Below are 13081 nucleotides of genomic sequence, written 5' to 3'. Positions count from 1 at the left end.
AAAAAAAAAAAAAAAAAAAAAAAAGGTATTGAGGGAGCTCCCAGAATTCCCTTTTGATTTCAATCTACCTCTTTTACTGCCGTGGGGAAGTGAGCCACAGCCCGAGAATATGCACATAATCTTTCCTCTATACCTTCTTCAAACACCAACTGCCTTTCAGCTGCGGCTGCAGATGCAAGTTCTGCAATGAGGCTAGAAACCTGCAATTATAAATTCGGATTAGATTGTCTATGTAACGGCCCAAGTCCACCACTAGCATATATTGTCCTCTTTAGGCTTTCCCCTCAATGTTTTTAAAACGCATCTGATAGGGAGAGGTTTCTACACCCTTATAAAGAATGATTCCATAATGTACCTACATAGTTGAAGAATTATGCAGTAAACTTATTGCATGAAGAAGAAGGTATCTTACTTCAGAGCGATAATCCTTTTCCACAGCACCCACGGTCGCACCTGGATGACGTGCTCCAACGAGCATAAATGCAGAAATCCAAATCAGCTTCTCCAACATTTGTTTCTCAAATGCTTCCTTATCGAGAACCTAGCTTACAAACATAACCTTTAAAGTTAATGTGTGTATGGAATAAAAGAATATCATAAATGACACATATTTCTCTAAAGAACATTCATGAAACAACTCATTGTTTACTTCCCAGTTTACACACAAGAGGCACATTTCTTTTGTGGATTTACCTTGCAGGAGAGGCCTGCAGCATTGAGCCTTCCAGCTACGGCAGATGCCCATTTTCCATACGCTGCTGTCAGTCCTTCAGGATTGGTATCCGTTATTCCATCCACAGGAGCCTCTCCCAGCTTTGAGATAGCGAAATATGCTAACACTTGATTCACATCATTTAGACCTTTGCTTTCATACCAAGGGTCCAGCATTCCATTCTGGAAAAAAACCAAATCTGCTAGATTGTCAATATCCATTGCCAAAGCAATACAGCACAAGCCATTATATGATGAGATATTCCAAATGGGAATACCCTAATTTCTTCCTAAATTCAAATGTTGCATTAGAAATGCAATCCTCTTTGAGCTTTCACTTCCGGATTCTCCTTGAAGGCTTTAAAACGCTAGAAGAGTGTTAGGGAGAGGTTTCCGCACCCTTGTAAAGAATCTTTCATTTCCTCTCCAACCAATGTGGGATCTCACAATCCACCCCTCGGGAAACATCCTCGTTGGTGTGCTCGGTGTCTAGCTTTGAAACCCTTTGTAACAGACCCACCGCTCGCAAATATCATTCTCTTTGAACTTTTCCTTTCCAGTTTTTCCTCAAGATTTTAAAAAGTGTTTGCTAGGGAGGTTTCCACACACTTGGAAAGGAAATGAAATATGGAATCTCACAGGAAATGTGAGTTGATTGCATATGGTATGCAAGCTTGGATATTAAATTGAGTCACGAAGTCCAGACGTGAACTATAATACCAATTGGAAAGAAAATGAAATGAAATTTGGTAAACTTGTACCAAAAAACTTGAGCTGAAGCTGAGTTTATGGGATAGGCAATGAAAACAAGAAAGCCCATAATGCCAAAACTTCGAATTCAAACCCCATAAAACGAGATGGGAGTGAAGCATATCGTCGCCAATAAAATGCGTCTCGATTCAAAATAAGCGAGAAAATAAAGACAATAACACGATTCGATGATCATACCGTTCCATCTCGATCGAGGAGTGGATTCAAGAACAGCTTCAAGATCATCATTTCTGGTACAAACAAGGATAGGACCCGGAAAATCAAGGGGCACGGACTCGCCTCTCTTCACCAAAAAATCTTCACCATTTCCCATGTCCAGCAGCGCCCTCCCAACGCGCCCACTTCCGACTATCACAGCGGGTACCACCTTAGTTCCGGTAGCCGCGGCCATGATTCTCAGACGGCGATCGCGAAATTTAGAAGCGGGTTTAGAAAGTCGAGACCAGAGAGAAGAGCTAGAGATTGTGAAGGAAATTGCGGCGGCCATGGCTGAGTAGGAAATGAACCAGGTGAGCTTGAAGTGACATTGTTGTGTGGTTTGTATAAGCAGAGAGGGTCAGTGTGGGTTTTCAGAGAGCGGCTTTGAGTGGCGGAGAAGAAGATAAGCTACTCGATCTGTGGCCATGGCTGCGCCCACCGACCTATCTGTAAGTTGTTTATAGGCCCGATGGGCTTTTTTATGTAAGAAATATGTGGGCCTAAGCCCACATAAGGCTTAACAGTATTTGGGCTGGGCTAAAATTTGTTGGTCTAAATCAAACACTAAATGGACCTATCTGTAAGTTGTTTATAGGCCCGATGGGCTTTTATGCAATAAATATATGGGCCTAAGCCCACCTAAGGCTTAACAGTTTTTGGGCTGGGCTAAAACTTGTTGTAAGTTGTTTTAGAGGCTCGATGGGCTTTTTATGTAAGAAATATGTTTTTCTAAGCCCACCTAAGGCTTAACATTATTTGGGCTGGGCTAAAACTTGTTGGTCTAAATCAAACACTAAATGGACCTATCTGTAAGTTGTTTATAAGCCCCATGGGCTTTTTATGCAAGAAATATGTGGGCCTAAGCCCACCTAAGGCTTAACAGTATTTGGGCTGAGCTAAAACTTGTTGTAAGTTGTTTATAGGCCCGATGGGCTTTTTTATGCAAGAAATATGTGGACCTAAGCCCACCTCAGGCTTAGCAGTTTTTGGGCTGGGCTAAAACTTGTTTGTCTAAATCGAACACTAAATAGACCTATTGTAAGTTGTATATAGGCCCGATGGGCTTTTATGCATGAAATATATGGGCCTAAGCCCACCTAAGGCTTAACACTATTTGGGCTGGGCTAAAACTTGTTCTATGTTGTTTAGAGGCCCGATGGGCTTTTTTATGCAAGAAATACATTGACCTAAGCCCACCGAAGATTGTTTGGGCTGGGCTAAAACTGTTTTTGTCTCAAGTTCAACAAACAAAAGAACGATTGGTGACAAGAAAACGTTTGTATATCTCGCTAATCTCACTATAACGCTCTGTATCTGAATCCCCTTATTGATCTCAGGCACAGCCGTAGCTGCAGCGACGGCGGTGGATTCTGGCAAGGTAAGGAAAACTTGATCCCCAATAAGAAGGCAAGGATTCCGGCACTTCTCACTTGTTTTGGTTAACATCTTAGTAAGTTTGGTGGCACTTCTCACTTTGTTTTGGTTAATGATTGTGAGATCTCACGTCTTGAAAGGAAAAGACGATGAAAGGCTAATTTAGGAAATGATCATGGGTTTATAAACAAATGGGTTTATTAACAAAAATACTTTCTCCATTGGTTTGAGGCCTTTTGGGGAAGCCTAAAGCAAAGACACAAGAGCTTATGCTCAAAGTAGAGCATATGATACCATTGTGGAGAGTCGTGTTCATCTAGGACAATATGTGCATGGATTATTTACATGCTTTTTGTTTTCATTTCAAACTTGATCAGGAAGGGAAGGGACGCCTAAGTATAAAATATCATATACAGGATCAGGTTCATTTGCTCACACATTCTAATGGAGTGTTAAATTGTGTGTGAATTTGAAACAAGTTTGCAGAGTTCCTATATAAGTGTGACATGCTTTTCTCTTCATGTTCGTTCTCAGGGAACCCGTCTGAAATCAATCCCGGGCCACACGAAATCAATTCCTCAAGTAGTGAGCTGGCGAAGTACGTTAATGAAATATATACAGGTAAGCACTTCAACTTCCAACGAACCAAATCAAAATCACTTACGACAAAAACGGGCAACCTTATTAAATGCATATTAAGGGGATGCATAAGGTCACAAAGAGGCAAACTTCAATCGTATTATATACTTTACTTCCAGGTTAATACTTTATTATTTATAGTAATAATTATTGCATCAATTAATTAAAAAAATAATAATTCATTCATGACAAATTCTCGCCCTTTTTATTATAATTTAAATTTCTACTAAAAATTCCAATCGCTATTTTCTCAATGCATGCAAGATTTCTACTGTTGCATGCTGATGAATTCTACGGGGGGTGGGGGATGGAATTAAACGTTTCCTTCTCTCGTTCTTGTGAATAAAAGAAGGCTGTGGAGAAATTAAAAAAAAAAAAAACTAATTTTGTTTATAATTTTAATTAATTACCTGCCTCAGGCCACGCCTCTATTATCGCCGTTCCCGATATTCGTAATCCGCCATGGCCATGGCGGAAGTTATTTTCTTTGGCTGATCTCGTCGGACGTTAAATTCCTCAATCCCCTCTTTTGATCCTACCTAATTAAGCATCGAGTGCGTAGTGAAAAATTGATGAAGGTAAAAACGAATTTAGATACCCAAAAATGCCGTCGTCGCCTTCGGCAATGTCGTCGGAATCTTGAGTACAATCGAAGTAAGTTTGAATGTCGTCAGGAATACAGCGGCGAGGCCGGTCAGATTCCGGCGGCGTCTGTGGAGGGTCGGCGGTGGGTTTTCTTTCTATTATATCTTTAAATTTCGAGGAATGGAGTAGAAGCTCCAGCGTGTTCGACGACGACGACGACGAGGAGTCACCGCCGTCAGGTCCCAGCGGTGGCGTGGAGATGGGTTGGTCGGAACTCGAACATTGGGACGGAAAGGTGAATTCAAGGAGGGATTTGGGGTCCAATTCTGAAGTCGTTTTACCGGCGTTAGGGCTTGGTGGACGGTTATTGTTGTTTGGGATATCTTGTTCCTCAGGACGGAGGTATTTGATATAACGGCTGAGGTCGAAATTTGTAACGGCGTTAAGGCCACGGTATTCTATGGCGGCCATGTCGTAAGCTGTGGCAGCTTCCTCTTGGGTAGCTGTGAAAGTAATAATAATAATAAAAATAAATAAATTGAAGATAATAATATAAGAGAGAGCAAATTTAAAAAATAATAATAATAAATTGGAGTTCTTAATCTGTATGCAAAATTTGGTGGGAGGATATTGAAAAATTTATGAAATGATGTGTCAAAATGAATAATCTTAAATGGCTGGCCAAGCAGCAGTTGAGGTTTGGTGATCTACATCCCAACAACTGGATTTAGTTGCATATATATTTAAATATTTTAGATTATTTTAGAAAGAAAAAAAATAATCTTAATATCTTATTTTTTTAAAAATTAAGTTTGGGATGTCCTACTTAAAATTCTTTAAACAAAAAAAAAAAAGGTAAAATTTTGAAAACTAAGTTCTATTTGACCCTGATTTAACTTTTAGTTTTCTATTTTTAAAATTTATCCCGTATTGTTTTTCTTTTAATTTTTATAGTTTAAAAGAAACTTTTGATTCATTAGCTAAAATAGTTGAATTTTAGAAATAAAAACAACTTTTTTATAAAACTACTTTGTTTTGTTTTCACGATTTACTGCAATTTTGAAGACATATTTATGAAATAAATAACAAAACGTTAGAAGTAAAATAGATTCATTTTTAAGTATCAAAGTTCAGCTAATATTTGAAGTAGAATAAATAAACATGATTTTATAATTAAAAAAAAAACTAAAGAAAAATCAAGTGAAAACAATCCCTACCAAAATAATAATAATAATAATAAATAAATAAAATAAAAGAGGTAGTTATCCAATAGTAGAACTTTATTTTATTAAAATAATGATAACCAACCGCTAGCTATCAAACAAAACCTTCACCATTTGATAAAATATCTTTAAAATGATGATGGTGTAGTAGATTATAGCATACTTTTTTTTTTTTTTTAATGAAATGAGTAAGTTTCTTTATAATCAATATTATGGGTTTTTAGAGCATATTCATGATATATGCAAGAGGAAGATGATAATATAAATTAATCTTTGGGTGAAAGGAATGGGACTATACACAAGAGAAAGAGATAATAAGACTATTCATATCCATGCCGAGTATTAAAGAGTGTGATGTGTGATGGCAACTTTATGATAATATAATGTTAGTTATGTTCATGAGAAATAATGATTTTTTAAAAATTGAGGAAATTACCGTATGTTCCAAGGTAAAGGTATTTGTTGCCAAACACTCTGCCGATTCGAGCTTCCCATCTTCCATTATGATGGTGCCTGCAGCAATGTAATCATTTTACACGAACCCAAACCCAAACTCTTTCAATTTTCAAGTACTAAACATCAAAAAGAAAATGTAAAATGGAGTAGATTATTAGGTGGGAAGATCATACATATATATAATCATAAATTTATAAGTAAATGATTATAAATTGTAAACAATACATCTTCGAAGGCTACTCAGTGAAACTAAAGATAAAATTATATGAGAATTTATATTTAAAGCGAACAATATAATACTATATTGTGTGAATATGTAATTCCTAATACAAAATAGGTCAAAATTTCAAAAGATTGTGATGGTTTTTTTTTTTGCATAACATACAAATAACATACAAATAACTTTACATGCCAAGATTGTCTTTCATCTTGAAGTCAGAAATATGGTTTGTTTATTCAATTTAGTTGAAATTACTATATCTACGGGTAGTTAAATCTTAAATTTTATGCAGAAATAATATCATCATTATTCCTCGTAATCTCCATCATTCAAGAATTCAATGTTGTAACAAAAAAAAAATTATGATATGAACTCATTCAAGCTTAACAAATAAAAGTATGTTACATGTCAGCAACCATGTGCAGCATTTATAACATTGCAAAAAAAAGGAAGAACACAAGACAGTTTAATCTCTAAAAAAAAAAAAAAAGAAGAAGAATATACACTTCAATCACTTAAGTTTACTTGAAGTTCAATAATTTTTTAGAGTTTTTGTTAGTTAAGAATCCAGTTGTACAAACAGTGCATAAAAATTGATCAGCATAAACTTTTTTTTTTTATTTTTTTTTTATGGAGAAATAACCGACATGTAGTTTTTTTTCTTCTTCTTGGTTAGTAGTTGAACGACGATATCATTAATTGTCCCTACTGTGAGTGGAAAGAGAAATTTCACAAATTGATAGCACAAGGAAACTGGAAAAAGGGCAACGTAGAAAGTTAACCAAGAAAGTTCGACACGCAACACGTTAGATTTTTCATATATTTGCACAAGGCAGATAGACAGCTACGGAGTGTTTGACTTTGGTTAAGAAAGGAAGCCTAGTTTTCATTTGATGCATAAAATTGTTTTCCAGAAGCTACAAATTTACTAATTACATGGATAACATAAGCCCAAGTCATGCATACCTTTTATGCTATAAACTAACTTATTAAATCACAAACCAACAAACAGATCGGTAGTTGCAAAATTAAAGCTCTTGCAATACATTTTTCTAGCAATCCAAAGTCAACAAAAGTATAACAAATTTGTAGGGAAAAAAAAAAACAGAAATTACTGATTTGTATGCTTGTATCTTTATGATTATTAAATTTTAAAAAGTGTGCAATAAGTTCTTAAATTTTTTATTTTGTGTCTAAAAAAATTCAAAGTTGAAATTTTAAAATTTTATTAAGCATAAAACTCAATTTTATACTTAGAAAATTAATTACTTTTTAAAATGTTAAATATGTTTTGAAAACTTATTTACCTGTTTAAGATTCAAATAGTAATTAGATACTTTTAAAAATTAAATAAATTTAAGGTTAAAAGCTAAATTTGTAATTTAAATTTATAAAAGTTTTAAAATAAAAACAAATAAACAGATGTCACACGAAAACTAATAATCTTCTTAATAATGAGGCAACAGTCGTGTTATAGTGGAGGCTATGGTACCTTGCTACACCTCTGTACTTCGAAACCCCGCGAGAAAAGCCGCTACTCTTCCTGTGGATTGAACTCATAAAAATGGATATGGATTCTAATTTAAGGTTTAAGCAGAAATAAAATCTCTGGAAATGGTAATTACCTTCTCAAATATCCAATATACTCCTCTCTTGATTGACCTTCCATTTCTTTAAGCTCGTCTTGGTACGTTAATAGCTACAAACAATAAGATCAGAGGACTTGAACAGATGATCTTCAACCAATTTCTTGATTTCCTCATAGGCAAAAGAATAAATAAATAAATAAATAAAATAAACAAGTGAATGCGGAACAACAAACGATCAATTGGAAAATTACTGGAAAGTTCAGAACAGTTTCAGTTCCCCAGTACTTGAGCGCAGCAAGGTCGTAAGCATGAGCCGCTGCTTCTTCATCATCATACGCTCCTGTAGATCAGAAGAAAACAACAGTACACATACTTACACCGATCACTCTGTTTCAAGGTTAAATCGCAAGTCAAAGTTCAAATCGCAGAAATACCTAAATACACTGCGCGTTTCGGTTCAGATTCCATGAATAAACCACCGCACCGCAATACAGAGGCATAAATCAAAAGATCAAAGAACAGTAAAATCAGGATCGCAACCAAACATCACAGATTGAAAGAGAAAAAAACAGATTACAGAACCTTGTCTTCCTTTCTTATTCTGTCCTTCATTCCAGCAATTCTTATCCCACAAATGCGCCTCATACCGTCCCGTCCATCTATGCCTAAAGTAAACCAAATCGATTCAAGAGAAAAAAAAAAAAAATCAACCGATTGAATAGCTTTTAAGTTTTAACCAAACCGATAATGGCTAACCTGGTGACTCCGCGGTATACAGAGCTACGCTGAGCGGGAGCATCTCGAGGAGTGGACTTACGCGTACGCTTGAGTACCTTCTTCTGGCTGTGATGGACTGTAGAAGACTGAGAATTAGCGGTGGTAGAAATGGAATTCTTGTGCGGCGGATGTGAGATCTTGGCCATTAAAGCAAGCGAGAAGGAGACGGAGTGGGAAGAGGGAAGTACGTGAAGTAGCGGAAGAAAGAGGGAGAGTAAATGACCGAGTCATCCAATGGAAAAGGGCAAATTTAAAAGGGAAGGGAAAAGAAAGAATAAGCAAATATATAGGGCGACAGATGGGAGCTGTTTGTTTGTTTGGTATTGGTATATTTGGTATCGATAGTGTAAAGCCAGCAGAAGAGGAGGTCGGTTTTTAAATCGTATGGCCGTCTTTCTAATTATGCGCTTTCATTTTCTTTTTCTTTTTCTTTTTTCTCACCTATTTTCCCTACTTCCTCTCCCAATTTTTAAAGTCTCTATTAATATTTCAAATAAAAAATAATAATAATAATAATAATATTTATTTTTAAATACATATAACTCTAAATAGTTTTCTATGAAAATAATAAATCATATGGTTTTCTATTGGTTTGAGGTTTATATGTCCCCTAATATATCGGATTTATAATTAAATTTTGAATTTTAATTAAAATATTTATTATTTGATCTAAAGTTAAGCTTGATTATGAAGATGATTTAATGTTAACATACACGTTTTTTTACATTGAAAAAAGAGGGATTAAAACTAAGTGAAATTATTGGATGCATAAATTACATAAAATCTCCATGAGAGAGGGTGCCATGACATCAACACACTAGCCATTATTTTCCTAAATCCCTCTTCTTTTCCTTTCAAAATTATAATAATTTTTTTAAAAAAAAATATGTAGCTGAGAATTTTAATTGTTAGTTGTATCTACTTTAATTGATTCGAAAATAAATATAAAAATATTTTTAAAGTTGAGATTAGAAGGTTTGATTTTTCGAGATAACTATCTATCGTGTGCGTGCAAAGCAAAGGTCCTGAAACGCTTCATTTATACACGAGATTATACTCCAATAGTTGTTAAATGAGCACGACTCTCCATAATGGTATGATATTGTCCACTTTGAGCATAAGCTCTCAATCGCTCTGCTTTTGACTTCCCAAGAGGCCTCGTACTAATGGAGAGAGTATTCCTGGATTATAAACTCATGATCGTTCCCTAAATTAACCAATGTGGGGGCTTTCATCATCCAACAAAATAGAGCAAGGTTAGGTTGACTCGACCAAAAAAATATGAACCCGCGAACCAATTAAATTTTGATTCTCTAAAAATTCAACTCAACCTAAACAAACAAAGGAAAGAAAAATTATTAATTAAATAACGAGGTGATTTGTGGTAACAAATTTCTTACCATAAAAGAAGTGAAGCAGTAAAGTAATAAAATTTATATATAATTTGGTTAATAATTTAAAAGTAAGGTAGATGTTAATGTAACAAAAGGAGTGGAGTATTAGGAATAAATAAATTTATAATATAGTGTAGCAATTTAATGAAACTGAGAATATTTGGAATAATTATTAAAAACGTGTATTAAAAATTAGGAGGTTGAAAAGGATAGTGAATAAATTAAGGGAGGATAAGCGAATCAAATCTAAAGTGTGGGCTTATAAATTGCTCATACTTTTTGGTAAGCCTCATTGATTGAAGGAATGAAGCTGAATTTTAATTATTAAAAAATTAACCCCACAAAATACATATTATTTTCAATTAATAAATAAAATAATTTCCAATGTCATCACCTTTATGTCTCCACATTTTTTCTGGTAGGTTTGGAGTTGGTTGAACAAATCACACAACTTGATTAATTTAATACCAATTCAATGATTTTTTTTTTTTTTTTATTGTTATTATTATTTTTTTGCTAATTTAATTCTTAAAATTATTTTTTTGACTTTCTTGTTTTTTGGTGGGAGCATTTTTTAATTCAAATTATTTTTTAATGTCTTTTTTTTGTTATAATTAGGTTAGAATTAGATAGATAAAACTATATTGTAAATAAATATGCAAAAAATAATAGAAAAGAGAATTGTGACAAACAAAATATATATATAAATTTCTCTAAATTAGTTTTTGGGAGTATTTAAATTATTTTATATTTTAACGACGGGATACGAGATAAAATTTTAAGAGAATTACACGACAAAAATATATATATATTAAGTTATTGCATAAAAGTAGATCGATATTTCTACTTATACTTAATTATATTATTTATTTTTTGTATTGATTAAATTCTAAAAAAAACTAATTACATTCTTGTAATGTGCTATGACACCCGAGTATATGAGAGTATATGAATGAATCGAAAATTACATCCGAATGTGAATGATTTTGAAGATATGATAGTTAAAAATGCTTTAAAAAATTGAAGTTACTGTCTATGATAATAAGGTGTGTTAGGAATCACGACTCTCCACAATGATATGATATTGTCTACTTTTAGTATAAGCTCTCGTAACTTTGCTCACAACTCTCCAGAATGATATGATACTCATGACTTTGCTTTAGGCTTCCCCAAAAGGAACTATATAGAATGATATGATATTGTCCATTTTCATTTCAGTGTAAGCTCTCATCACTTTACTTTGGGCTTCCCCGAAAGGCCTTGTAGCAAAAGAATATTCTTTGATTATAAACCTATGACCATTCCCTAAATGATCGGTCGTACTAATGGACAGAATATTCTTTAATTATAAACATATGACCATTCCCTAAATTAGCGGATGTGAGAGTTACATCATTCAATAAGGTGAACCTTCTTTTTCGATAGTTTAATCATAAAATCTATAAATTAAGAATGATATGCTCAGAACAAATTTATATTAAAAAATTCAATTTTTCGAGACAGAAAATGGAATTTGAAAATAGGCGGATGAATTAATTGCAATATTTGAAATGAAATGTACAAATTAGAAGACAAACAAAAAATGAAATATACAAATCCAAATTCTCACCCTTTTTTTATTTTGTTACCGAGAGGAAACGAGACAATTCCCCGCTCTGTCTGTAATAAACAAAATTTTCCGGGAAAATCCGTTCCACTTTCCCGGAAAATCCTCTCTGGGCTAGAAACCGCAAGGCTCCGCTGCAAAACCCACCGTGGATTCCTTGGAATTATAAACAACCCTCTGATTCTTCTGCTGGTAATTCCCGATTATCATACTCTGATCTTCATAACCCAAACTCGCAAACGCCAAACAGATCTGAGAAGCGTCGGATTTCACAAAGTAAAAAACCCCTTCAACATCCACAGTCATTTCCGCATTCCCTTCGAAGTAAAATTTCACCGTGGGAATATTCACCTCTTTAAACCCAGTGAGGTTAAAACAAGTGTTCAGAATCGAGAATCCTGGCGCTGTTTGAAACCCAGAAAATTGCTTCTCAAATTCCGCTTTGAAAGCTCTGTAAATCGATGGAGTTAATCTGGTAATCACAGTCCCTGAATCGATTAAACTCAAAGCCCCGTTGTTTGACACACCCAGATTTACCCCACCGATGGTAATTCCTGTGAGATTCAGAAAGTAAAAATTTGGCATCTGAGGATTTGAGACCATTCTTGTGTAGGAAATTGGAGAAACGTTTCTGAAATTTGAGAAATCGCCGCCGCCCATTGTTAAAGAACCAGAAGCTCCGGCGCCGGTTGAAGGCAAACAGTAGGAAAAAATTCCGTCAAAAACAGAGGAAGTTTGAGAAACGAGAGATAATTTACTCCGACCTAAACCCATTAATCCCGAAGCGCCGCCGAACAACCCCTTGTTATTCCGGCCACACCCAAATATGAAATTATCGATAACGATTTCCCCTAAATTCAGCCTCTCAAATCCAAGTTCTCCGCGGGAATAAGACCCATCGCCGTAGTTAATCTCGTAACCGCAGGAGCTTGAATTTCCGTTCCCACAGAGGCCGGAATTTCCGGTGGCCGGAGGAAGAGCCAAACAGGTGGGGGAATTGCAAGAAAGGGAAAGAAACGAAGAGGAATTTGAGGGATCGAAGAGGGGTTCTTGTTGGTTGTAACAGAGGCGGCAAGGGCGGCATTGGACCCAAGTGAGGTCGCTGCCGGTGTCGACGATGAGAGTCGAATCCCGGCCGCCGAGAGCGACGGTGACGATGTAATTGAGGGTTTGGAGCCTGGTGCCGGAGGACAAGGGGATTTGGGAGTCGGAGATTTGGTGGGTGTCGCCGGAAAAAATGGCGGATTTGATTCGTGATTGAAGAGATTGGACGTGAATGGCGTCGGAGATTAAGCGGTTTTGAAGATTCTTTTGCCAGTCCGTGACTTCGCCTGAACAATAGTCTTTTTCTTTCATTTCCAATGTCGTTATTCCCTCCCTCACTCCTGAAATTCAAATCCCATAAATTATTTTAAACAAAATATTCTCAAACCTTTAATTTAATTTTCTTTTTAATCTCCAAATTTATTAAAAAATTACTTAATTTTAAATTTTTATCCAATACAATCTTAAACTTACAAAAAAAAAAAAAAAAAAAA

At 35.1% G+C, this 13081-nt stretch overlaps 3 protein-coding genes across 7 annotated transcripts in view; all 3 read right to left on the bottom strand.

Moving 5' to 3' along the window:
* The window catches only part of LOC111456547, a 3548-nt gene extending 1441 nt beyond the window's left edge, over positions 1 to 2107 (bottom strand). The window contains exons 1-4 of one of the 2 annotated variants that reach the window (XM_023098462.1): positions 1660 to 2107; positions 694 to 911; positions 413 to 541; positions 69 to 200 (exon numbers count right to left, since the gene is read on the bottom strand). In XM_023098462.1, coding sequence (XP_022954230.1) covers positions 69 to 200; positions 413 to 541; positions 694 to 911; positions 1660 to 1969 — 789 coding nt within the window. In that variant the 5' untranslated portion in view covers positions 1970 to 2107. The remainder of the gene's footprint in view (positions 1 to 68; positions 201 to 412; positions 542 to 693; positions 912 to 1659) is intronic. The other variant, XM_023098463.1, reaches the window with a different exon arrangement.
* A 1270-nt stretch (positions 2108 to 3377) lies between these two features.
* Positions 3378 to 8818, bottom strand: LOC111456282 (AP2-like ethylene-responsive transcription factor At1g16060). Of its 4 annotated transcripts, none has more exons than XR_002712744.1 (9): positions 8523 to 8818; positions 8349 to 8431; positions 8201 to 8209; positions 8018 to 8106; positions 7803 to 7876; positions 7670 to 7720; positions 5938 to 6014; positions 4104 to 4781; positions 3378 to 3644 (listed from the first exon to the last, which is right to left on the bottom strand). XR_002712744.1 is itself a non-coding variant. In XM_023098109.1 (8 exons), exons 1-8 carry the CDS (start codon positions 8687 to 8689, stop codon positions 4237 to 4239), a joined length of 1095 nt encoding a protein of 364 aa, XP_022953877.1. In that variant the 5' UTR covers positions 8690 to 8818; the 3' UTR covers positions 3876 to 4236. The 4 variants fall into 4 exon arrangements, 1 of the variants encoding a protein (XP_022953877.1); XR_002712746.1 differs by having other exon boundaries at positions 3378 to 3631; XR_002712745.1 differs by having other exon boundaries at positions 3378 to 3597.
* A 2626-nt stretch (positions 8819 to 11444) lies between these two features.
* Positions 11445 to 13081, bottom strand: part of LOC111456281 (aspartyl protease family protein At5g10770) — a 3243-nt gene continuing 1606 nt past the window's right edge. The window contains exon 2 of the mRNA XM_023098107.1: positions 11445 to 12928. Within this exon, the coding sequence (XP_022953875.1) occupies positions 11658 to 12928 (1271 nt within the window). The 3' untranslated portion in view covers positions 11445 to 11657. The remainder of the gene's footprint in view (positions 12929 to 13081) is intronic.

This window comes from Cucurbita moschata, unplaced genomic scaffold, assembly GCF_002738365.1.
Source record: "Cucurbita moschata cultivar Rifu unplaced genomic scaffold, Cmos_1.0 Cmo_Scf00018, whole genome shotgun sequence".
In the NCBI taxonomy this organism is placed as follows: Eukaryota; Viridiplantae; Streptophyta; class Magnoliopsida; order Cucurbitales; family Cucurbitaceae; genus Cucurbita; species Cucurbita moschata.
The sequence above is the reverse complement of the archived record's forward strand: the minus strand, read 5'-3'. Positions and strand labels throughout refer to the sequence as shown.

Excerpts from the sequence above, each read along its gene's own strand:
- LOC111456282 (XM_023098109.1), bottom strand. The coding sequence starts at position 8,689 with ATGGCCAAGATCTCACATCCGCCGCACAAGAATTCCATTTCTACCACC. Across the intron at positions 8,432-8,522 it reads GTATACCGCGGAGTCACCAG|GCATAGATGGACGGGACGGT; the intron begins GTTAGCCATTAT and ends GGTTTACTTTAG. Across the intron at positions 7,877-8,017 it reads AAACTGTTCTGAACTTTCCA|CTATTAACGTACCAAGACGA; the intron begins GTAATTTTCCAA and ends TATTGTTTGTAG.